This window comes from Pterocles gutturalis, unplaced genomic scaffold (genome assembly GCF_000699245.1).
Source record: "Pterocles gutturalis isolate BGI_N339 unplaced genomic scaffold, ASM69924v1 scaffold235, whole genome shotgun sequence".
In the NCBI taxonomy this organism is placed as follows: domain Eukaryota; kingdom Metazoa; phylum Chordata; class Aves; order Pterocliformes; family Pteroclidae; genus Pterocles; species Pterocles gutturalis.
Genome location: NW_010142963.1, coordinates 13817 through 38686, shown reverse-complemented (window position 1 = coordinate 38686; position 24870 = coordinate 13817). Strand labels below are relative to the sequence as shown.

The 24870-nt window shown below is 39.1% G+C and overlaps 1 protein-coding gene across 1 annotated transcript in view; it reads right to left on the bottom strand.

Moving 5' to 3' along the window:
- Positions 1 to 4284: 4284 nt before the first annotated feature.
- Positions 4285 to 24870, bottom strand: part of LOC104460501 (ELAV-like protein 2) — a gene marked incomplete at its 5' end in the record, with an annotated part of 30185 nt that continues 9599 nt past the window's right edge. Inside the window, 4 exons of the mRNA XM_010084523.1 lie at positions 4285 to 6988; positions 7460 to 7498; positions 11045 to 11270; positions 13667 to 13820. Coding sequence (XP_010082825.1) covers positions 6661 to 6988; positions 7460 to 7498; positions 11045 to 11270; positions 13667 to 13820 — 747 coding nt within the window. The remainder of the gene's footprint in view (positions 6989 to 7459; positions 7499 to 11044; positions 11271 to 13666; positions 13821 to 24870) is intronic.

The following is a 24870-nucleotide window of genomic DNA, read 5'->3' as shown; positions in this document are numbered from 1 at the left end:
CATAGCAACTTTTCTTACAGTATTACAGAATCACTAAAAATGTCATGTTGACTTAAACTCACTTATGTGTAGGAGCTACATGATACAGTACATAAAATAAGAAATTAGATGTTCTATTAACTTTCTGCAGTTATGCTTGGTTTTCAGAGTGGCCTTACAAGTATAAAAAAATAAGTTTTCCTTGTTCCCACTTATGTCTCAGAGCAGAATACTGTTCAAAAACAGAAAATGTAAGAGTACTAACAAGGTAAGATAGTAGTGCATCAGACTTGATAGCATGAAGTTAGGCAACCTCTTAACCCACTGAAGTAACTCACGTTGCTTTGAAACTACCTGAAAGTTTACATTGCTTCCTCAATTTTTGTCATAGTTACTAAAAGCATGAGCAACAAGTCAAGCTTATCAGATTAAAACTGCACTTCACACCAACAGCAGACTTCCCACATGTTATCACAGAGTACCTGTTCCATCTTGTCCCACTAAAAGACCCAACCACTCTCCAGCATTGTTTTAAGCTGCTTCGCCTTGACGGGCTAGCACATCTGCTGGCCCAAACCAATAGTCATCACAGCAGTAGTTTTTATAGACAGGTGCCTCTACAGAAAAGTTTAACTTGGAAAATGTATGTGTAAAAATAGGTGCATTCTTCTGGGTTTTGAGATGCATACATTGAAATGTTGAAGTCCAAATGCCACAAATGGGCAGAAAAAGCCCAATGTAAAAGACGGTGCAGGTACAGTTGGATCAACAGTGCTGACAGGGATGAAATAGCACAATACCAGGCTATTATTTAATCCATGACAGAGCATAACTCAAATTGTGCTAATTTCTCAAACTGTTACAGTAAAAAAACTGAGATACTAGATACTCTCTGCTAGTCATAAAATAAAGCTATGAATTTTTTGAGAGTGTCACAGAATTGTAGAATGGTTTGGGTTGGAAGGGACCTTAAAGACCATCTAGTTCCCCTTGCCACTAGACCAGGTTGCTCAAAGCCTCATCCAACCTGGTCTTGAACACCTCCAAGGATGGGGCACCCACAACTTCCCTGGGTAACCTGTTCCAGTGCCTCAACCATCCTCACAGTAAAAATTTGTTCCCAATATCTAATCGAAATCTATCCTCTCTCAGCTTAAAATCATTACACCTTGTCCTATCACTACACTCCCTGATCAAGAGTGCCTCCCCATCTCTCCTGCAGCCCCCTTTAAGCACTGGAAGGCTGATAAAAGGTCTCGCCAGAGCCTTCTCTTCTCTAGGCTAAACAACCCCAAGTCTCTCAGCCTGTCTTCACAGGAGAGGTGCTCCAGCCGTCTGACCATCTTCGTGGCCCTCCTCTGGACCCACTCAAACAGGCCCAGCTTCTCATTAACCAACACACCCCCAAGTCCTTCTCCTCAGGGATGCTCTCAACCCATTCTCTGCCCAGCCTGTATTTTTGCTTGGGATTGCAGAACCTTGCACTTGGCCTTCTTGAAATTTATGAGGTTTGCACAGGCCCACCTCTCAAGCCTGTCTGGATAGCATCCCTTCCCTCCAGCACGTTGACTGCACCACACAGCTTGGTGTCATTGGTAGACTTGCAGAGGGTGCACTCAATTCCACTGTCCGTGTCAACAACAGAGACGTTAAACAGCACCGGTCCCAATACTGACCGCTGAGGAACACCACTTATCACTAGTCTCCACTTGGACATTGAGCCATTGACCACAACTCTCTGAATGAGACAAGCCAGTTCCCTATCCACCAAGTGGTCTATCTGTCAAATCCATACACCTCCAACTTAAGAGACAAGGATGTCATGTGGGATAGTTTGGGATAGTCATGTTGGCTTTGCACAGGTCCAGGCAGATGACGTCAGTTGCTCTTCCCTTATCCACCAATGCTGTGACCCCAGTGTAGAAAGTCACCAAATTCGTCAGGCATGATTTGCACTCAGTGAATCCATGCTGGCTGTCACCAATCACCTCCTTATTTTCCATGTGCCTTAGGAGAATCTATAGGAGGATCTGCTCCATGATCTTTGCAGGTGCAGAGGTGAGACTCACCAGCCTGTAGTTCCCTGGGGTTTAGTTTTTAAAAATGGGGATTATGTTTCCCCTTTTCCAGTCACTGGAAACCTCATGAGTCTGGCACTTCTCAAATATGATTGACAGTGGCTTAGTAACTTCATCCACCAGTTCCCTCAGGACCCACGGATGCATCTCACCAGGTCCCATGGACTTGGGCACCTTCAGGTTCCTTAGATGGTCTCGAACCTGATCTTCTCCTACAGCGGGCGCTTCTCCATTCTCCCATCAGAAAGTCCTAACTAGCTGCTGTTTTTCAATATTTAACTTAAGTCACCATTCCTATATATTTAGTGACCTTCATGCAGTTTGAAGTGACACTATAAAGGGAAATAGATTTTAACCATCAGTCAGGCCTGCTCAGCTGTACAAGTCAGAGTATCCCAGACCTACTAGTACCTGATGACCCCGGGGTGTTATGCAATGAATACATACTGTGTACAACCCCAGCAGACATTCAGTTTAAAAAAATGAACCTTTTTCACTTACACTGGCAAAATGCTCTCCTGCCAAACGAAGGTTTTTTTGAGACACAGGTGGGAAGTTCACCTGTCACAGTTCATTTAATTGCATACATCTTTTGCAGAAGAGGCCACACAAGCCTTAAGCATGTTTCTGCAGTAACAAAGCCCTTCCACAGATGCCCCTGCCAACACTCATGTGTCCCAATTACAGGTCACTCTCTGCCAGGGTCATGCTTCCAGCTTGTCTCACCTACCACTGTTAGTCTTACACAGACATTTACAGACGTCCATGAAACTCTTATTGTTTAGGTACAAAAGGACCTAGTCCTCCTCGACAAAAATCACATGAAGCAGTTGCACATTTTCTTCCTTAACTTTATCATAAAAACTTTAATATAGTAAGAAAAGAACTATCTCTGTATAAATTTGCATCAGGTTCCCTTACTCATGAGCTCCAACTACCCAGATGTACTCAGGTACATACAATAAAATTTGTACTTTTCAGTACTGACCTCTCCTCTGGGCAACTGCACTTATATCCAATAATTTTTTAGTGTTGCTCCTTAACTGCCTACTCATCTGCAGCTAACCCTCAAAATATAAGCAGTTTTGATTTTAAACTGAAGGCAACTACATAAACACATTTTGTCCTCATTTCCATATAACAAAATAACTCTACCGTGGCTAGTTACACTCTACTCAACCTGGTATAAGGTGAGAATTAAAACTATCCTTCCGTAAAAGACTGCAAGTTGAACACACAGATGTCCCTGCTAGAATATGAACTCCAAATATAGCTGCCTGTTTGCTGACAAGCACTGTGTCTTGCGTCCTTTCATTAGTCCAGCCACCAAAGAACATAATTGCATAAAAAGTCATCAGCACACACTATTTGTATAAGTAAATGTAAAGAACCAGTTTGTTAATGCTGGTTGACTGATATTTTAGGTACTGCTATCTATGTATGTTGTTCACATACTTATAACCCCATCATCCAAATAAACTCTACTTTATCACACTGCACTGATGGAAAATGCTCCACACAACACTGGCTGTAAGGTTTTGCATCAAAAAAATCTCACAGTAAAGATGTAAACGAGACAGTGAGAGAAAATAGCTAAAAATAAAACTTACACTGCATAAGCCACTTTTGGAATTGTATTCTCACTTGTGGAAATTCACGCTCATCCACTGAGTAGAGCAAATGAAGTTAAGAGTGTATATATTTTAAAAGGGCAAGAGACAGTTGACTAATTTTTAAAGAATTTCTTCAAGAGCTGGGGAAGGAAAAGAACAGCAAACTGAGGTTGACTGAATATCCACTCACCTAATGGAGCCCAGAAATTAATGCATAATTAAACAGCAAACAAACACTGCAATGAAGAGTATATCCTTCCCTCCCCTCTGCATTTATCCTAACACACTAGAGCACTAACTTAGCTACACTGAGTAGCAGTCTGCTAGACAGACAGCAAATTAATTTTCACTGAATGTGCCCAATGACCCTCATTTATTGTATCAGCCTAAGTATTGAGTGGTTCATATAAAAACAAAGCAAAAAGATTTTATACTAATTCTAACATAACAGAACTGGTACACACAGCTCCACTGTCTTATGTCCTTGTTGGTAACTAGGACCCTCAGTTAAGTTAAAGGAGGAGCTCAAGAGCTCTACAGAAACCTTTCACTCATATTGCTTACCCATTAAAGCAGAGGACAATATTGCAAAAGACCTGCTCATGACACTGTTCTCCCTTCAACTTTGTTTATTGATGTACTGAACATGAAAAAGTACAAAGGATCCAAACACAAAAGAAAACATGTACAACCTCTTAAATACTCAACGGAATATATTTTCTATTCCAACAGAGGTGAATTAAGTCATACTATACAACTTCAAATAAATACCAACCTTATATTTTAATAAGTGCTCTGATAAACACTGTAAAGTGAAGCCCAATTTACATGCCTTCTCATCAATGCTGTTAGTTGCTACAGTAGTATAGGAAAGAAGCACGTAGCTACTGTTTTCCCCACATTGGAAAGTTTGTGATTTCTATAATATATACAATTTTTAATGCAGAGGATTAGCTTTAACAATCTAAATGCACCTAAGAATGAGGAAGTGCTCAGGAAGCCAATTGGTTTTTGAATAGCATTGAGTGGGTCAGCATGAAAACTCGCTTATTCACTTTAGCACGCGCTTCACAGTATATGTACTGTATTATACTGAAAAACTTATAACTACAGTTTTAAAGAATAAGAACCAAAAGCAACTGCAAAGATAGTGTACAACTATGTTATGCATAGAACATTGCTTTTTCTAAGGGGAAGCATATGAGCATCTCAGTTTATACAAAAAGCAGGACGTAACTACATAGTTGTCAGTGCATCCTGGCGAAGGCATCAAACCCTCAGCATTTTTTTAAAAATTTAATTATAAGCTAGATGCTAATCAGAAAATATTCTGCATTTTTTTCTTAAATTTCTTCAATACATGGTAAAGACTTTTTCTATTTCCCCAAATAGTGATTTAAGCATCATACAAAGTTAAATTTCAATAGCATACAGGTATTTATGGTTTTTGTATGAAAAATGTAAGGAAATTTATTCAAAACCTATGATTATACTTGTTTTTTACCACAAACATGTTTATAAACCAAAGTGTAGCATCACCATAAACAGCTGAAGCTAGACTATCTACAGACAAAAATAGCAACAGATCTGATGCATTGTAAATTCAAGTCCTCAGGACAACAAAAATGAATAAGCAGACCTCAAGTAACAATGTTAATGCCATTTACAAAGAAAAAAATACAAAAACATTCAAAATTGAACATCACTTGGCATGTAACTTAAAAAATAAACTGAAATAAAAATTAGCTGAAAGGTTTATAACTCAAGGTCTTATTTACATTACACAAAGCTCAGGTGTTAGCCTTAAACATAACTTTCAAAATACCTCCAAATATACCCAACTCAGGCCACTTCTGCTGATTTGTTACTGCACAAACCATGCTCAATGTCTTTTCTTAAGACAAAACAATTCTTCAAACAATAGCAAGTACATCACTAAACACCATGAGCTCTATCTGAAGGGAATTCTTTAGGAAGAACAGATTTATTTTTTCCCCCATCTCTCAGTATTTTAAGTTTCCTGCTTGCTCTTATATTCTAAGTTTTCATTTGTTTCAAAATCACAAATTAATGTGAGCCACCTATCACTTAATAACCAGGATGATCAAAGACCCCACTGATGATTACAAAAATGAAACCAACAGTGCATCCCATTGACGTTACTTCTTAATACAAAGGTCTCAAAAGTATTTCTACATCATAAATCCTTCTAAATTTTCCACAACAATTGCAAATTTCCTGGTAAGTTTTAAAAGCTCACTAGGTGTCATATGAAGAGATTTCTCAAAGTATTCAAGTCAAAATATTTGTTCCAGGACCAGTAAAAAGTTTCTCCATTTTTTTTTTTTTTTTATAAAAATAGATGCTTTTTAAACCCACATCAAAGAGGTTCTTATCTCTTTGGCAAGGTACTGCTTTACGAAAAGTTCTCCAGTATTCTTACAATAAGCTTCTATAATGTGTTCCCATTCCCCAACCCAAATGATAATTAGAAAATAAATACTGCTTATAACTTTATAAATAAAATGTAAACTTCAAATACTTTTCTTGAAGAACAAAACAGCAATGCGTTACAAAGTAAATTAAACACAAAACAAATGAAGAAATAACAAAAAACAACTTAAAAAGTGTAACACAAAGCCTCAATATTTACTCGTAGGTTAAAGGCAATCACGTAAAAAGAAAAAACTACTTCCCTTAGCTCAAACATTTTACAAGGTCCACCTTCTTCAAAGAAGGCAATAGAATATGCATTGTGACAGGTAAAAACCCTGTTATCTCTTCTCAATATTCAAACACAAAAGATATTTAAGAAGTTTTAATTCAAATATCAGCAATAAAAAATCTCACATATTCTTAGGATGCTAAGTAGTCATTTTATCCCCATTTCCACACTGGCATACAACAAAGGCATTTACTAACGCATAAAGCTTCTTGTAAATTGCCTTTGTTGTATAGTTTTAGTGTATTAATGCACTGAGAATAAGTTGTTAGGCTTTGTGCGTTTTGTTTGTTTTGAAGGACACCTGCAATACTCTGTCCCCAAGGCGGTATCCATTCAGGCTGGCTATGGCCATAGCTGCCTCGTCATAGTTTGTCATAGTCACAAATCCAAAACCTTTGCACTTGTTGGTGTTAAAGTCACGGATTACTTTCACATTGGTTACTGCTCCAAAAGGTCCAAACATTTGCCAGAGGATACTCTCATCAGCATCAGGGGCCAAATTGTACACAAAAATACACCATCCAGTTCCTGCATGTCCAGGGATATTAATTCCGGCCAAACTGGTCATTCCATCAATGGTCATTGGAGGAAACCTACTAAAGAATGGGGGAAAGCAAAATGGAATCATGAAGTAGCTGTTCACAGAAAATCCCATCAAAGAAATTTCAAAATCCAAAAATGATACAGGACTTTTCACAGCATGAACATGTTGGCCAGACAAATAAGGTAACATTGCAAATTTTTTTTTTCCCCCAACTGCACAAATACTATATACAATACTATACAAGTAGGGGGAACAGTGCTAGTGTCTGAAATGAAGTAACATATTAAAACAAAAGAAAAGCATGCTATAAAACCAGTGAGGATTAGTAAGTCATTAGAAACAGGAATTCCATGGAACTGATACAAAAGGTTGTCTCTTTCACACACAATGCACCAAGATGAACAATTTCAGCTGAAGTCTCAACATGCAAAAGTCCAACATAATTCTTACTGAAAAAGTAAGAATATACAAAATACTTGACAACAATTTGGTTCTTAGGAACCTAACAATCCTTTATTACCTCTTTACTCCATAAGCCATGTTGAGCAGATTGTCTAACCTGTAAAACATTTAGCAAAGTGTTCAGTCTTCAGACTTTTCCAAACTTTAAAGAAACTAGGTATATTACTGCCATGTCTCTTGCACTGTACAGAGTGCAAAGTTAAAGTATCACTACTGAAAGATCTGTGTTACCTTATTACACCTGATACAGTTAGTGAATAAAAAAATAGATGTTCTTGTGTAGTAGCCACAACCAAAAATAGTTCAGTTCTACAAGTTTAGCCTAAATTCAATACTGTTAGCATAAAGTTACAGTCAGTGACTACCTCAGTGAAATTTTCCAGATTACTAACTGTTTCAGATGAAGAGTTTATTGAGGCTTCCGAGTTTGCTGACATGAATACCCAGACAGATGCAGGGTTTTGGAGCAGTAACAAGCGTTAGAACATGAATTCCAAAAAAGATTTTCATTTTCCTGCCCTTTTCCAAGATGAAGTGTTTTTAGAATAGATGCACAAACACATATTAGACTGTAAGCTTTCTGCATGTATTTCTTCCCTTACCTTCCTCCAAGCTGCTCAAGTGCAGTATGAAACCACAACTCTAAACCCTTTGGAAAAGTATCCAGAACATGCAGTGCCTAGCAATCCTATTAAATCTTATTCCTGAAGTCCCTTAAAGTGACTTGTCTCTAAGAAAATTTCTGCCCTAAAGAAGCCCTGGTTTCTTCCTGGCAAAGCCTAGACGTATAAAGAGAAAGCCTTGTTAAAAGGTTCTCTTCAGTACTCCACAAAATAAGCTTAGGTAAAAAAGTTACACTTGATTTAGTTTTTAGCTTACAGATACCTTACCAATCAGCAACTTACTGTGATTTCTCACCAGTAATGAGCTATAGGATTTAAGAACCATTACTGGTATACAGAATTCAAACTCAGGCGCTGCAGTAGCATAACTACACTTCTGCACAAAAAGCTTGAAGAAAAATATTTGGTCTTGTCTGCAGCTAAGTAACAGTTTCAAACTACAGAGCATTATGATTCTGCAGGAGCAGGGCTTCCAGGATGCACTGACAAGAAAGCAAGCCACTGAACTCCCAAATGAGGAGAAAAGAGGAAGTTTAAAAATGCCTGACTACTATCAGTAGTGTGGACGACAGACATATATTGTCACTAGCATTTGGGGGTGGAGAGGAAGGCGAAGAGTCCAGAAACACCACCACTTACAGGGCCTTGCTGTAGAGCAGTTGGCTGAGGACTTCATACAGCAGCAATATCACTGTAACAGTTTTCATCAGTTACCTTGATGACTTAAAAATATTCTGGAAAATTCCCAGGTGCATTCACTGGACAGTTTTAAAAGATTATTTACGTTATACATCCTATCTGAGGAACAACTACATATAGCTGCTCTTGAAAGTCCAGCTCCAGATTTTTCTTTATGAGGAAAAAAAAGCGTTGTTGTAATTCTTCTGTTCTTCATTACCAAAGTTTATGCTGACTCTGTTTTCAGGCCTCTGTCAACTGTTAACAGAGACAGGGCAACTGCATCAGGTAATCCTGTCTGAAACATCAACAGCCAAGACTTCTTGCATGTGAAAGACGTGAAAGATCTGAACCATTGGTTCATTCTGAACTACAGTCAGCAACAGAGCTGGAATGCTGCAACAACAGCAAAGCAAAGACCTAAAAAACCAGAAGAGACTATTTCCCTTTATAACAATTTAAAATTTGTCAAGGTTGCCTCTCATAGAGAAGAAATAGAAGGCTTCCCTCAAAAAATAATTAAAAAAATCTTCTAATTTTGTCTGCAACACCAGTTTATCTTTTGACCACTCAGTTCAACCTTCATTCCACATTGATAAAAATGAAAATGATTGTACTTTTCCTCCTATTCACTACAGATTTGGTACCTACTCAGTGCTTTTTATTATGACTATACTTTTAAGTGAACCAAATCACAGTGTCTCTTACAGTTGTTTCAGGCATCATTTTAAACTTAGTATTTCAGGAAAAAACAAACTTTTCAGTGAAATTTAAGTGGGCGCTCAAAAATAAACTTCTGTTTTAAACAAAAATAAGTTACAAACAATCAAAATTTTTAAGGTTCAAGCCTAACGTTGCAGGACAAGTGCAGTTTACTGAAATGACTTAACTGCAAAGAACTTTAGGTCCAATCAAAAGAAAAACCTCCAAAGCTGGAAAATTTTTACAAATCATTATAGATCTACCTGGACAATCAGTTAAATACAGATGTTATCCCAGCCAGTATCAGAGTAATACTGAACACAGCTGAGTAGCTGGGAACAAGTGCAGAAGTGCAGCCAGAAGAACTCAAGAGTCAGAAGGGCAGACTTGCCAGAATATGTTGAATACTGTAACATACAGGCTGTACAATAGCTCCCTCATTATCTTATTTTATATAATACACTTGGGTCCATCCTTTATGTGCAACTTCTGCCCCTATGCTCTGCCTATGGAACAACGGCAAGACTAATTTTATTCAATATTCAGCACTCTGTTTAAATTCTTTTTATTCCCTAAGAAATGGCAAGAAATCCACCAAATAATGAATAAAATTGGTTATCCCCTCCCTCAGGGCAGAAAGCCTTCTCTAGTGTTGACCTTCACACCTGTGAAACCCTTGCAGAACGTAAGGATGAAAAAAAACGAAGAAAAGAAGAATTCAGAAATTCTGCCAGAACTGCAGTCCATGAACTCTCAATGTTCAGCCTCAAGGTGAGGGTAGCCGATGCAGAGCTTTTGAAGTTTGGAATATTCTCTCTGAAGCAAACTACAGGTGATTTTATTTCTTGAAAAATAAAATAGAAGCTGTTTGTGTATATTACTGTTTAACACATGCCAGTCACAGAGCCCAGGGGCAGAGGGCGGGAAGATATGATCAAAATCACTAAAAAAAAAACCCAAGGTATAGATAATCTATCCAATGTAGATAATACAGTATTTGTTTCACTTTGTTCTCACCATCTGTACTTTTCAATACACTAAATTTCACAGGGTACTGTATGTCTGTAGTTTCAACAGGATGGGAATGTATATACGCAAAAAACACATGTAGAAAATATTTGAAAAATCTTCAATACAAAAGTTTGCAATACGAGAAGACAAAGTCTGGCATGCAGGATTTAGACAACTGATTACGAAAAAACTGTAAGTCAGAACATAAAGACAGGGGGTGGGGAAGAGGAGGCTGGTGGTGGCATGCCATATGGCTAAGAAGAAAATTGAATTGCCTAGGTCAATGTTAACTGAATCAACTTGCACATTAATCAACAATAATCTAGGAAATTAAAAATAACCTTTAAAAAGTGATTTTTTTAGTGACTGTGTAGAAGAAAAAGATGTCATCTCAGTTTAACTCTCAGGAGGTTTGTTAGATCCTGAACTGCTATCAACAAGATGGAATGTATTTTTGCTTTTGGCTGTATTCTAGGAGCATAGCTGAAGTTCAACATTTTCATGCATTTAATTTCCTTCAAGCATAGACATTAGACAAGAAGGGAAGAGAAAGAGTGGAGGGAAACAAAGAGTCCCTTGGGAACATGTGGCTTCCGTCACAGTGACACACAAGTATGTATCTGACTTACCTAAAACGTTGAGCCTGCTGAGCTAGAGGTGCTGGATACCTTCTGTTTGGAGAATGGTACAGCTGGGAAAGGATGGCCTGATTGTTTTTTTGGCTTGGATTGTTAGCAAACTTTACAGTGATGGGCTCTGTGGCACCTGGAGGTTTCTGGCCATTCAAGCCCTTGATAGCTTCTTCTGCTTCAATTCGCTTGTCAAATCGGATAAAACCCACACCTCTTGATACTCCTGGATAGGGTGAAGGAAGCACATACAGTTAATTCAGAGATGCTGGAATATTATATGTTAACATTTGATTTTCATAGCCAATTGCTATGTTAATGGCCAACTGCTGTGAACCCATGATAATTTTGAGCCTATCAGAACCGAGCTTTTGCTCAAAGTAGTAACACTTTTCCACTCTGTGGACACACCTTAACCATAGTCAGCCAAAGGGTAAATCTGAAACAAAACAATTTGGGGAGGCATGGAGGTGAACCCAGAACCTGCTGCACTGTAGCCTCTGTTCAATTCAAATTCACAGGCATTCTGTAAATAGCTTAGTCATCCACTCCCCAGCAGCAAGAAATGGCTTATGCTCTCCTGCAGCACCCCTTGGAAGTTCCCTTTGCAGCAAATATGCTGAGAGGACAAAGAATGGAGTGGAGATTCTAGACTGCAGTAATGGGAATAACGTCCCTGTTTCAACAGTCCATGGTTACCGCTAAGTAAAAGATTCAATTTCAGTATACCACCATACTTTTGCAGGCATTGTTTTAGAAGGGAACTATTTTATTGGGCCACAGATTCTTCCTTGGTATAGAACAAAGACAACATGCAAGGGGATCATCAAGTGTTTATGGAAGGCTTTAGGAACATTACACCATAAAAATTTATACTGTGGCTTGAATATAACCACACTGAGGTGTCAATACTTGAACCAATTAACATTAAAGCTACTACAACCAACACTAGTTAGTTGCATGCTTTATTGTAATATTCTTAAATCCATTTAGAAGCCTCTTATATTTTGGTTCATGAATAAACAAGTAAGTTTAACGCTTGCCCTCATTTAAGACATTAATGACAAGAAATGTATTCTGTTAATAAACAATGATGACTTAAATAACGAAAGTGACAATGAGCAGGCATAAGAAAGCTTTAAAGAGGCAAATGTCGCTGCTTCAACTTTGCATTTTTCATCTGTTGGTTTGTGTCACAACCTTATTATTCATTTTGAGTCCACCTCTTCCAAATTACTAAGGAGGAGGGAAGAAAGCTTAAAACTGAACAACAGTCTATACCAGAGAACTACTGTGCACATACTAGGATTTATGAGTATTTAGAATTACAGTACGCATTAAAGAAATTAATTACATTTACTTATTTAGCCCACTTGTAAAATCCCACCATTTCTATGCATGAATATACAGCAACATACTGTAAACAGCTATTTACTGCACAAAGACTGGAAATCTGACCTGCAAATCTGCTGTTCGGTCTTTAGTTTTCCTTTCCCTGCCTCTCTACACTCTCACCAACTCACACTATTAAAACACTCCGTAAATATTATGTGTCAGTATTGAGACTTCTGTTAATATAATGGAATTGCAAAGGAGTACATACAAGATCCTCTAACAGGTCAGCAAAGTGTCAAACACTGGCATGCACAATCCTTTCAAAGTAAGACCATTTTAAAACTTTATGACCAGCTCCAGCTGAAAGCTGTTTGTCACCCACAATGACATGAGGATTTGAAAAGGTACAACTATAAAAAAATCCAAGCTAGTTTATTATTCAGGGAATAATTAGGTGAGAAAATGAATTCTTCTACCCCACAGCCCGAGCTTTTTGGAAAGACGAGAATTTGGAGAGTGCTGCTCCTTTGTGTTTTGCTTTGCACACTCAATACTTATGACATGTACTTGGCATTTCATTTGATTGCTTATTTTTGGAACTGACTGAGGCAGCAAATTATAAACCTCCTCAAGATCAGCCATTTGAGCCAGCAAAAACACACGTGTTACTGTCCAATTCTGGAGAATAACCACAGAGTGTCACTGAGACCCACTCACTGGTTAAGACATGTACTGTAACAATGCAACTAAACTGCTAGAGCTTCGTTCTTTAAGGCACCGCCTAAGCACAGAACTTACCTGCTCCCTATGAACTCGAAGTTCATGTTCTTCAGTGTTTCCAAAGTTAATGAGGTAACCTTGAAAACAGTCTTAACAGTAATTACCATTCTGGGTCTTTTGTAATCTTAGCCTCAGAGAATCGGCTGTCTATTTCTGCACAGAATTTTATTTTTATAAAAAAGTGTTTAATAGCATTTCATAAGGCACATAGGGACTATTTTCACGCAGCAGCTTGGAAAGGAAGATTATAGCAGCTGTAAATCTATTACAAGCTATGAAACAGGCTTCAAACCCACACCTTCAGGGTGGAAATGACTTAAGCTGGCTCACTACACTCCACAATCTATTTTTGTCCATGCATATTTATGAACAATTCCAGCAGAAAATTGCATTTTCTGGCCTACATACACCTTTCACACATTCTAGAGACAAGACTACTGTACTGAAAGGTGAAACATTTCTTGAACTGCCAGTCCAAAAATGAGAAGTACAAAACTGCCTACTTACCAGTGACTTGGTCAACCAGAATACGAGAAGTAATAATGCGTCCATATTGGGAAAAGAGCTGTTCTAGCTCTTTCTGGGTCATTGTTTTTGGAAGTCCACTAACATACAAATTTGCATCTCTGATAGAAGCTGAACTTGGTCGCGCATAGGAAACCTTAAGAAAAAGCAAAAAAACCCCTAGAAATCAAACACTTTAAAACAGTTGAAATAGGAGAGTGTCATTTGCTCTGCTGAAATGTTTTTAAGGGCAGCCAGAAAAGTTACCTTGCAAAGCCAGTTAAGTGTGGTTTTTTTCGGTGCTGGCTGCTGTGGAAACACTGAAGGAATGCAACACAGACCATGCAGGAGAAGCTGACTACATGAACTTTATATACAGATTATAACTGAAGAAGTACTTTAAAATAAAGGGAAAAAGCTAGGCACACACTCCAGCAAGCCTTGGTGGAGAAAAAGTGTTCTCGGTTAGCTTACTGTAAGACTAAAAAGACCAATGTAAGAAGATCCAAGAATGCTTTCCTTTTAATTATCATTAAAAAACATATAAAATACATGGGAGAAAGATTTCACTTTGGTATCAAGGTCAAAAACACAGAAAGAACGTTCAAAGCACTCAAAGGTTTGCAAGTGTTTTTCAAGTGCTGTGCCCTTTGAACATGTGTTGAGCTTGCTATCAAATGACACATGATCATTCACAAAGTCAAAATAAACTCTGCTACATCACTTCTACAGGCCTAAGAATGAATAGCAGAAGTAGGAATGCAACTTGCATTTCGGCTGTTCAGCAGCTTGCCAATCTCTGCACCGCAGAGGTCTTACAACTAAGTACCAAGTAACAGTGAGCTTCTCAAGTCCTTTTGTACAGAAGGCTTTATCTGCTGTCTCTAAGTGTCAGTCAGGAATATTTTACTAACATGGTCAATTAGATTCTTCAACCTTTACAAACATTCTACAAAAACAGTATGTTGGAGAGCTTGGTACCTCCCACTGAAGTCTGTCCAAGTGGTTCATCCTTATTACAGGAAAGATTATAACAGAACATCCACACTTGTGGAAGAGGACAAAATACTTCATTTGGGTTTTTCACTGTACAAAACGTAAAGGTAAAAAAGATCCTCAAGAAGTGGTCAGCTTTATCTCCTTTCCTTCCCTCCCTGCAATGCAGGATCAGCCAACTCTGGGCAGCTGGAATTTAACTCTGTAAAGGTATCTTTTGCCTAATCCTTTAACATTTATTTTCAAATCCCCCCACCCCCATCTCATTTCCATGCAGACTCCCCTGGAAGCAAAACAAAACAGGTAATTGAGAAAGAGCACCCCAGAGACTAAACAAACTGTACCCTGAACACTGCTGTGACCATTCGCTGTTCTATCCAGAGGCTTTGCGCAAGGTATCTTCCAAAACTGGGCAAACAGGGCTGACCTACAAAACTTGCTGCTGTCTAAGATAACGAACCATCCAACACAGCCCTGCAAGCCATGGCGCCTTGCTGTTTTAATGTGAGAGCCACACAAGAGCTATACACGTGTGTGCAAAGTGCTTCTGTTCTCCCACACAGGCAGCTGGGAATAAACTCAGCCTTTTCGCCTAATTTACTTTTTTTATTTTTTTTGGTGAAGATGTGCAAATTTAATCATAGTAGAAAAGCTACCAGTCTCCCAAGTTTTACAGTAGCAATAACAGAATTTCCCAGTTTCCATACAGTTTGTTTCAACTCCAGTAAAGCTGAAGCTGCACTAAAGAACAGTTTATTTTCCACTGAAGCTGAGCCCACTGAACTAAAGATTACTTAGTTCTGTTTCTTCTACATCCCCCCTCACTTTTTTACATTATTAGAAACATGCACTAGGGAACTGTCAACAGAAGAGTTAATGAAAATTATCACCATCAAGGTGCTAGGTAGAAAGCCAGAAGTATCTATGATGCATAGTAGAACAACCAACCAAAAAAGACACCACCAAATACAGAAAAATATTCCTGACATCTGGTCATGGCAGGAATCTGCTATGTGACTCTGGACAGATCTTTTGACCTCAGCTTCCCTTGTCATAGGAACCTCTTCCACAATCCAGTCACATACACTGAACAAGGGGTATTTTCCAATAAGTTTTTTTTTTTCTTCTTTAAAAGTGTATTTGATCTCTCTTGTGATTTTTTTCAAAATACAGTGTGGACAGAAAGTAGCAGTTCATTTTGTAGACTAACTGTGAATTGATAGATTAGATTTTCTATTTTGACTTGTTTCTTGCCTTTTAAGAAAGTCAACATCGGATTATTCCTAGAAGACAATATAATCTACTGGCTAGAGTCAGATTCACACAGCAGGGGTATTCAGAACTTAAGTGCCTATAACCTGCCATAGGAAGGTTATGCTTCCTGCTCCGGCAGGGGGATTGGACTAGATGATCTTTCGAGGTCCCTTCCAATCTCTAACATTCTGTGATTCTGTGATTCTGTGAAGCCTCTCTAATTTTCAGGACTGTAGTAGTAAAAAGTTATTATGGCCATTTTGCAGCATCATAAGTAATTTATCTATCTACTATGCAGCACCATTTTAAATTACAGCAATGATGGAATCCTATAAACTGCTGGAAACAAGACACCAGATAACAGATGTTACAAGAACAGCAGTTGTGTTCCCACACGTGACAGAATACTTGATTTCCAAGAGCCTTTCACAAGGTAGATGAGCAATTTAACAGGTCCTTCAGGAAAGGCAAATATATAATTCTGATTTCTTAAAACTTGCTACAGTATACTCAAGTCCAAATTTCATCAGCAACATCAACTCTTTAAGAAGAAAGGAAAGGAGAGACCCTACAGCTGTTATCATTTTGCAGTTTTTTTGCTTAACTAAGCATGTCCTTTCTTTAGAAGAGCATTTGCCAAGTTAAGGACAATGAGTACTGGTGGAAATACAGAAATGAAGATGAGAAGAGAGCAGAGTCTTGCAAGTCAGTCAAAGAGAAGAAGAATTAGACTTCAGCTACCAGTTGTATGGCAGATTGACACAGCCGGGTCAAGTGTCTGATTCTGCCAGTTCTGTGCTTAAGGGTTTAACACAGAAGTTTTGCAAAAAGTTTTTTGTCTTGAAGTGGTAAATCTGCTACCATTACATGGCTGTGCAGTCAAAGCCCAGTACTTCCAAGTTGTGTTTGAAACCAAATTCTTTTTTTTTTTTATTGTGTATATTCAACCCTCACAGGACCTCCACCCATATTTGGAAGAACAGTTTCTAGATCTTGAATTGTCTTCCTACTCTTCTACAGCAAAAGTACACACCTATGATATTCCCAGGTGCACAGAGAGTCTGAGAGATAAGCTGCACCAGGGACAGGCAAACAGAGTAAAGCTTGCCTGCATTCAGCCAAAGCAGCAGCAGGGCCAGCGATGGCTACCCAAGAGGTAGAAAAATACAACAGCTAAGGAATGAAAAACTTGCTCAACTTGCTCACTTGACTATGAGCTTCTTTAAGAAATAGAGCTCCATACCACAATTGGCAGGATGACCTTAAGGAGACCCGAGGTCAGAGAAAGGAGACAGACTGCCTGGGGACAGCACTAGACACATTAAAAACATGTATTATCAAAAACAAGCAGTTCTGAACAGCTAAGGATATGTCTGTTTTCAAAAAGAACACTTCACCACCACCACCCCCAACACCAAATTTAACTCTACGTGGTAGGGGGGCACAGCAACAAAGTCCATATTGTAACTGAACACAATGAACTGTTATTAATGTAAAGTTTGACACCAATGGAAGCAGGGGAGGACAGGCACTACGTATAGACAAAACTAGATGAAGACGCATGTGTAGCTGCACACATCTCTGGTACATCTCAATTTTATCTGTTGGTTTTTAATTCTCTCTGGAATTAAGATGCAATGAAAACTGTTCTATCCAGTCCTATTTAAGCTGTCAGACGTCTAAGTTTTTCTTTCCATACGCATTTGGTCAGGTCCTCTGGAGAGAAGTCAGAATTCCTGGGAGTGACCATCAGCTAATAAAGAAAGAAAAACACTGACTTATCTTTATATTTAAGAAAGCTATGCAACTGCTGGTGAAACAACATTTCGCTGACAAACTCAAAAAACCCCATAGTTTGCTGAAGATTAAAGACATATTGCAGACTTCACGTTAGCTTTGAACTCAGATAAATACCTGTTACTAAGCTGTTTTCTAACCATGTATGCTTGCAAGCACACCGAACAGAGTTTGCGGAATGTAAACCCAACAAACTTTCAAACAGGATAAATGAAGTCTGTACAAATGAAAGATAACAAAGGGCTGCCTAAACCCATAAGCTGTACTTTATGGTGCTACTGTTTTCCTAGTCTCCAAACTATCTAGATTTTGCTCTAGAAGGAGCTTTATAGATGTTGATAGATGAAATAGCCCAATTTTCTAAGCAATCTAATGCAGTATTTGAACTTGCCATCCAGCTGCCCAATGCTAACTGTCAAAGCCATTCTGATTTGACCTATTAGATAGAGTAAAACTGAGGAAGTACAATGGAAGAAGAAATAAGAGTTGTAGTCTTTATGAAGAGAGAAGGACAAAAACAAAAACCAAAGGAAAACCTTAAGACAAATAAGTGACCTGTGAAGCAGTGTTTAATACCTAAAACTTCTTTCCCTCCTGGTCAGCAACACTATGGTAGGTTAGACGAAAATAACTAATTCACAAGGTCTGCCTGACCCGCAGTTTAAGTTCAGTAGTGCTGAGAATTAAATTAAAATTCTCCTTTCTAATCCACACATCACCCTGATGGACCTCCCTAAGTGATAACCACAGCCCAGCAGCACAGGCATGGATAGCACAGCTCTTACAAAGCAAACTGCTGGAACAGCTTTCTAGATCTGTAAACCATGTTGATGTCCCTGCTCACCATCTCCATCAATAGAAGGATCATGCCCAAGCCAAAGGTCCACCCTAGCAAGCAGGAAATGAAGCAGAGGTGTCTGGGGACCTGCCTGGATGAAAAAGGGATTAAACTCCAGCATAAAAACAGTGTACAGGATGTGAAAGCAGTAATATATAAACAGTGTCCAGTCACACACAGATGAGGTTAGGAAAGGAACAGCCAAACCTGGTTTTGAATTTGGTGAGAGATTTAAAGGGCAGCAAAAAGATCTATAGAGATATATTGGCAGCAAAAGGAACACTGGTGAAAACATGGACAGGGCAGCAAAACTGCTGACCAAGGACACAGAAAAGGACAGGATACCTGGTACCTTCCTTGCCTCAGTCTGTACCAGTAAAATTGACCCTCAGGGATTCCAGGCCCATTAGACAGTAGAAAGTCTGGAACAAGGAATACTTACCCTCAGTGGAGAAGGATCACACTGATGAATACTTAAACTGGCTAGACAATGTCTGTGGGGACTGAAAGGTTGCATGCACAAGTGCTGAGGGGAGCTTGCAAGCAAACTCCTGGTTGTCTTTGAAAAGTCATGGGGAAGAGGAGGTTTCTGAGGAGTGGGAGAGAACAAGTATCACCCATCTTCAAGAGCTGCAAGAAACTCTTGGGAACTGCAAGCCAGTTAATCTCAACTCAATCCTTGGGAAGGTAATTGAGCAGAACATTATTAAAATCTCCTCCAGTCACATGAATGACAAGAAGATGACTGGAAGTAGTCAGCATGGATTTATAAAGGCAAAAGCACATCTGAACAACCTACTAGTCTTGTATGACATGACTGCCTTGGTGGACACGGGGAGAACAACACATGTTGTTTATCTCAGCTTTTTTAAGACTTGACCCTCTCTCCCCATAATACCCTCAGAGCTCACATTAAATACACCTGTGTGTACTTAAGTACATACTAGATTAGTATTAAGTGCATACCAGTTAAGTGGGACAGTAATGTTGACTGAAAACTGGCTGAACTGCCAGGCTTAGTGGCATAAAGTCCAGCTGGCAGCTAGCCACTGGCCTCCATTGAAACTGGATCCAATATTGGTCATCTTCACTAACGACCTGGATGATGGAGCAGAGCATACCCTCAGAAACTTCAGAGATGATACAAAGCAGAGTGGCTGATAGGCCAGAGTGTTGTGCAGCCATCCAGAGGGACCTCAACAGACTGGAAAACTGGGCAAACAGAAATCTCAAATAAATTCAACAACATGAAAAGCAGAGTTTCCCCCTGGGGAGGAATAATCCCATATACCGGTACATGCTGGGAACCAACTGTCTGAAAAGCAGCTTATCAGAGAATCTTGGAGTCCTGGCAGACAGCAAGAATGCACCCTCATGACAAAGATAGACAACACCCACCTGGCCTACATTAGTAGAAGCATTGCCAGCAGGTCAAGGGAGGTAATCATTCCTCTCTACTCAGCACTGGCGAGACACTTCTGGGATGTTGTCTCCAGCTCCAGGCTCCCCAGTACAAGACAGATATTTACAACTAGAGTGAGTCCAGTAAAAGGCTAAAAAAGTGATTAAGGGACTGCAGCATCTCTGATGCAAAGAAAGGCTGAGAGAGCAGGGATTGCTCAGTCTGGAGAAAAGGCAGCTAAGAAGGATCTTAGCCATAAAAATCTGATGAAGGGAGTATAGTATAGTGTGTATATATATATATATATAGTACCAAGTGACAGGACAAGAGGCAATAGGCACAAACTGAAACACAGGAAAGTTCATTTGGAAATTCCATATAGATTTCATTACATAAGAAAACACCTTTTCATGGTAAGGCGTGGTCAAGCATTGGAAGAATTGTAGAGTCTAACCCTGGAGACATTCAAAGCACAACTGGACATAGGCCTGAGTAACCTGCTTATGGTGAACCTGCTCTGAGCAGGGGTTTGGACTAGAGTCCTCCAGAGGTGCCCCTGACCTCAACCATTCTGTGCTTCTGCAACAACACATGACAAATCTTAAGGAAACTATTTGAAATGGACTCCCAGAGTCTAGGAGTGACTTCAAGCAAGTGAAGGTAATACAGCCAAGACAGGATTCCCATTCGGTTTTTTGTATAAAATCAGTGATACAGTCATTTTCCCTCTATCGCTTCCAAGAGGAATTCAAAGTAGAGGCACTGTCTTCCAAAGGGGAATTTACACTGCTGGACTCATGGCTGTCACATGTCAAGGATATAAAATCACTCTGAGCCCCTCAGAAGAGGGGAAATCCACAAAAAATGTTTGCTAACTCATTGCAAGTTTACCTTATATTACAGAACTTGTATCTGCCAAGATATAAAATGGTATCTGTAAAACTCTGCTCCCTTTTCCTCTGTCAAATATCTATGAATTCTTTCACACTGACAGTGGATCCAGGAATGTCTATCACCCATGGCCTAACTGGTAAATGCTATTTGGAACAGAGTTTGACATAGCAGTCAAGGCCTATACTCAATAAAATTCAAAGAAAGTAGATAAAAGCAATAAGTGCTAACCAGTAAATACTACAAGTTCAGTTTCAGTGTCATTCCCTTTAAATTCTTCAAGTATGTTGTCAAGATATTTTTCAAAGCCAAGAGCATATGCCAATCACAGATTACCCTACATGGCAAGTTCCCCAGTGACTACTCGTGTATCCTGACTGATGCATACTGGAATCTGGGCAGGTTAGTCACAGGAATAACACACAAACTGAAATCAGTACCAAAATCTAAACACTATCTATAAACTATAAGTTCTGGACAGGCAAGAAACCTGAAGGAAACAGAACTTCAGAAACCAAATGTAACCAAAGTTTGTGTTTCTTTGGCAAAACACTACTAGTGATCTGTTATTACTGCAAGTCAGCATCACTAGAGAAAAACAAGGACACCACAAAATGTTACTGGCATAAGGGAACTAATTCCCATGCAAAAGCAGCTTGCCTGGAGTATAGGATATACAGTTTCTATTCATCCTTGATGTCAAAAAGTCCACCTATTTCACTTGTGATACAGTTTTAAAGCAGAGATTCATCTCCGATTCATCTCCCTACCTGTATCCTGTCAGTTTGCTTGTTCAGTAGTTACCAGCTGGTAGTTCTAGATTCAGCCTCTTAAAATAATACACATATACACTGAATTAATAGCTATAGTAAAATATTACTTCTACAGCTACCTCAACAAGTAAATATTTAATAGATAAACATTAAGGTTATGCAATGTCAAAACCACTGAACACAATGCAAATCATGAAGTAGCCAGGAAGCCTACAGTTTTAAATATTTAACGATGACATACACCGTACAACACTGAACACAGCTACTCTTGAAACACAATTTAAAAACTGTTTTACTGGAATTTTCCACTGCAGTTAATAGGAAAGACACTTGTTTCTAGAAATGCAAACACTAAAACATAAAAACCAAGTATTTTCACTGCTTTAGTATTTAATTTCTTAACATCAAGAGGAACTGATTTACAACTTTCAAGTCAAAACTGTGAAAGTTAACAGGTTAAACAAAGAAGTTGATAGAAAGAATGAAGAAGCTCAGTCCCTACAAATGAATGTTTCAGTTTCTTACTATCTACTACTACCTTTAGACACCTCAGCAGCATACTTCCATGTTTTTTATCTTATAGCTTATCGGTAGCATAGAGGGCAAACAGAATGTTTTTATTTCCTGCAAGAACTGTAACAAAAAGTTTTATTAATTTCTAAACACATCTACGTAAGGTATTCTTGTAGCTCTTTAAATCTGAAATATTTAAATGTTAAATCAGGATTTCAATACATGTTTATACTCAATAAGTTCCAGTGTAAACTTCCAGCCTAGAACACTGTTTGCCTTATGGATAGTATCTGGTTCTTTTAAAATTCATGTTTCAGTGGGGGAAAACAATCAAAAACAAACAACAAAAAAATACCACACAGTCCGTGCACATGAAAATGGTTTAAACCTTCCTGCAACCAGACAGATTTTTATTAGGAAGAGGAATAGATTAGGAATATAGAGGCCCCCTTGGCAAGAACAATAAAAACACAGGCACATTTCTTTTTTATGTTGCAGCAATGTTCTCAGAAACCATTATGCCAATCAAGTGTTCTTAACTTGCACTTAAATTAGTATATGAGACACCATGACTCAAGAACTCTCCTTCTTAATTTGATTTCCAGTAACAAGATGCTGCAGCACACAGCAGAGAACGGGTCTCAGCTGTCACTAGCCAATGATAGGTTGTTGTCTGGAACAGGAGAGTACATTGCTGTATATTAATCAAGTTTACTTTCTGTCTCTCCTCAAATGAAAGGTAGTTCCGTTCTAAACAGAGCTTAAGGCCACTTTTCCCAGTATACGAAGACTGCCTCGTTAAACATGTACATGCTGTGCTGAGTTTAAGTTTGTGGTGCAAGCTTGCAGCATTTATTTCTATAGGCAAAGCAAATTGGAAACACAAGAGACCTCCCTCTGTAAAGGCAATTTACACTCAACTTTGAGGAACTGCAAAAACATACTACTCAACACAGCCTTCACTTACATGTATAGATTAAGCTAATAAATATAACCATACCCCACATAGGCTTTGCTTTTACAGCCTGCCCTGCAACAGGTAACATTCAAAAAACAGACACAGAAGCAACAGCCTTTCAGCACTACCATCAGATGAGGTTTTGCTATTTTAGTCCATTTCTCATGAAGAGTGCCAGCTCTGACAGCTACAACCAGTGCTAGAGTTGCAGGCCTGAGGTCAGCCGTGGGATACATGGCTGTTCTGTGCCTGGGCAGTCGAGGCCATGAACAGACCAACCTGATAGATTTTTTTCCTCCACAAAACAGACTTGATTAGAACCAGTTCTGGCCGTGAAGTAGTAACTGCTGCGGGATCATGATGAGCTACACACTTCAGAGACAAAAGCTCATCAATACACTGCCCTGACACCAGAGCCTCTTCTTCAAAGACTGCACAGAACAGGATAGACTTCTATGGGACCTGTAAAGTCAGTAATTGCCTCAGGACATTGCAGTGCAGAGTAATTACGTCAGTTGCTACATACATTCTTAATACAGGATCAATTACAACCCTGGCATATGAGGAGAGCTACAATGACCAGCCATTTCTATGTCCAGATCAACAGCCCAGCTACAACAGTGCTGAAGCTCCAGTTCCTTTACAAGCTTCTTATACAAGCAGGCCTAAAACATGATGCTCAAAGTGATTACTGGTGGGAACAGCAGTTCACATCAGCATGACTAGCCAACGTTGGAGTACCTGTATTTTATACAGCTCTTCCTTTGAACCAGAAAAATTTTATCTAGATAATATGATATTGCCAAAGAGCTGCAGGCTAAGCAAGCACACCACACCACACCTATTAAGATTCACAAATAGAAACTCAACATGGTTTTTGAGTTGGGGGGGAAAGTAACACAGGGATGTGTTTTGAAAAACTAAGGAATCTTCTCTCTGCAGGTAACTTCCACTAAAATAAAAGTGAAGTCTCCTTACAGATATGGTCTGTTTCAGCTTTTGATAAATAACAGCTCGCAGGAAAGTCTTCCAGCTTTCAATAATTATCACCTTCACTCTTAAGCAGGTTAGTGCACAGCATGTACACTCTATATATGGTCTCGAGCATCTGAGGCTTCCACCAATTTTCAGATTACTCACAGGGCAGGGACAACCATCACGGATACAACTGCTTGAGCTCAAAGATTTTTCACTTTCATTCCCCTTTGACCACGTTTCAGCCCTTTACTCCTGTCAGTGAGGAAGCAACCACTTGTGCTACTCACCTGCAGCACAGCCCCCACTCACCCCACTTTCCAGCGGAGAGCAGGTCAAAAGCCCTAGCTCCACAACCAAGCTCAGAAACTGAGCTAGCTGCTCAAGTTACATGGATCAGCATCAAATCTAAGGAGAAATATGGCTTCAGCTCTGGCTCTAAGTCCCAGCTCAGCATTTTAATCCACTCCTTCCTCTCACCTTTGTGATTTACTCAGAATGGGTCGTGATTTACTCAGATTATTAAAGCATAGGCAGCAACAAGTTCTGAACAGCAAAGCAAGTTTTAAGAGGAACCCAGATGATTAGCAGGTCTCCTCTGGATTAGAAGACTAACGAAAGCCAAAGACAGCAGTGAGACCTCAAAGACAACCAGACTAAGAAGCTGAGAAAGCCCATAATTCTTCTTGAGATGAAACATTTTGTAAGAAAGCATGCAATTTTCCAGTCTGGGAAGCACTGTTTTTCCCCTGTACTATTCCCAATGTTATCTTGAAATGAAGCACTGACATACCTTCTTGTGAAACCAAG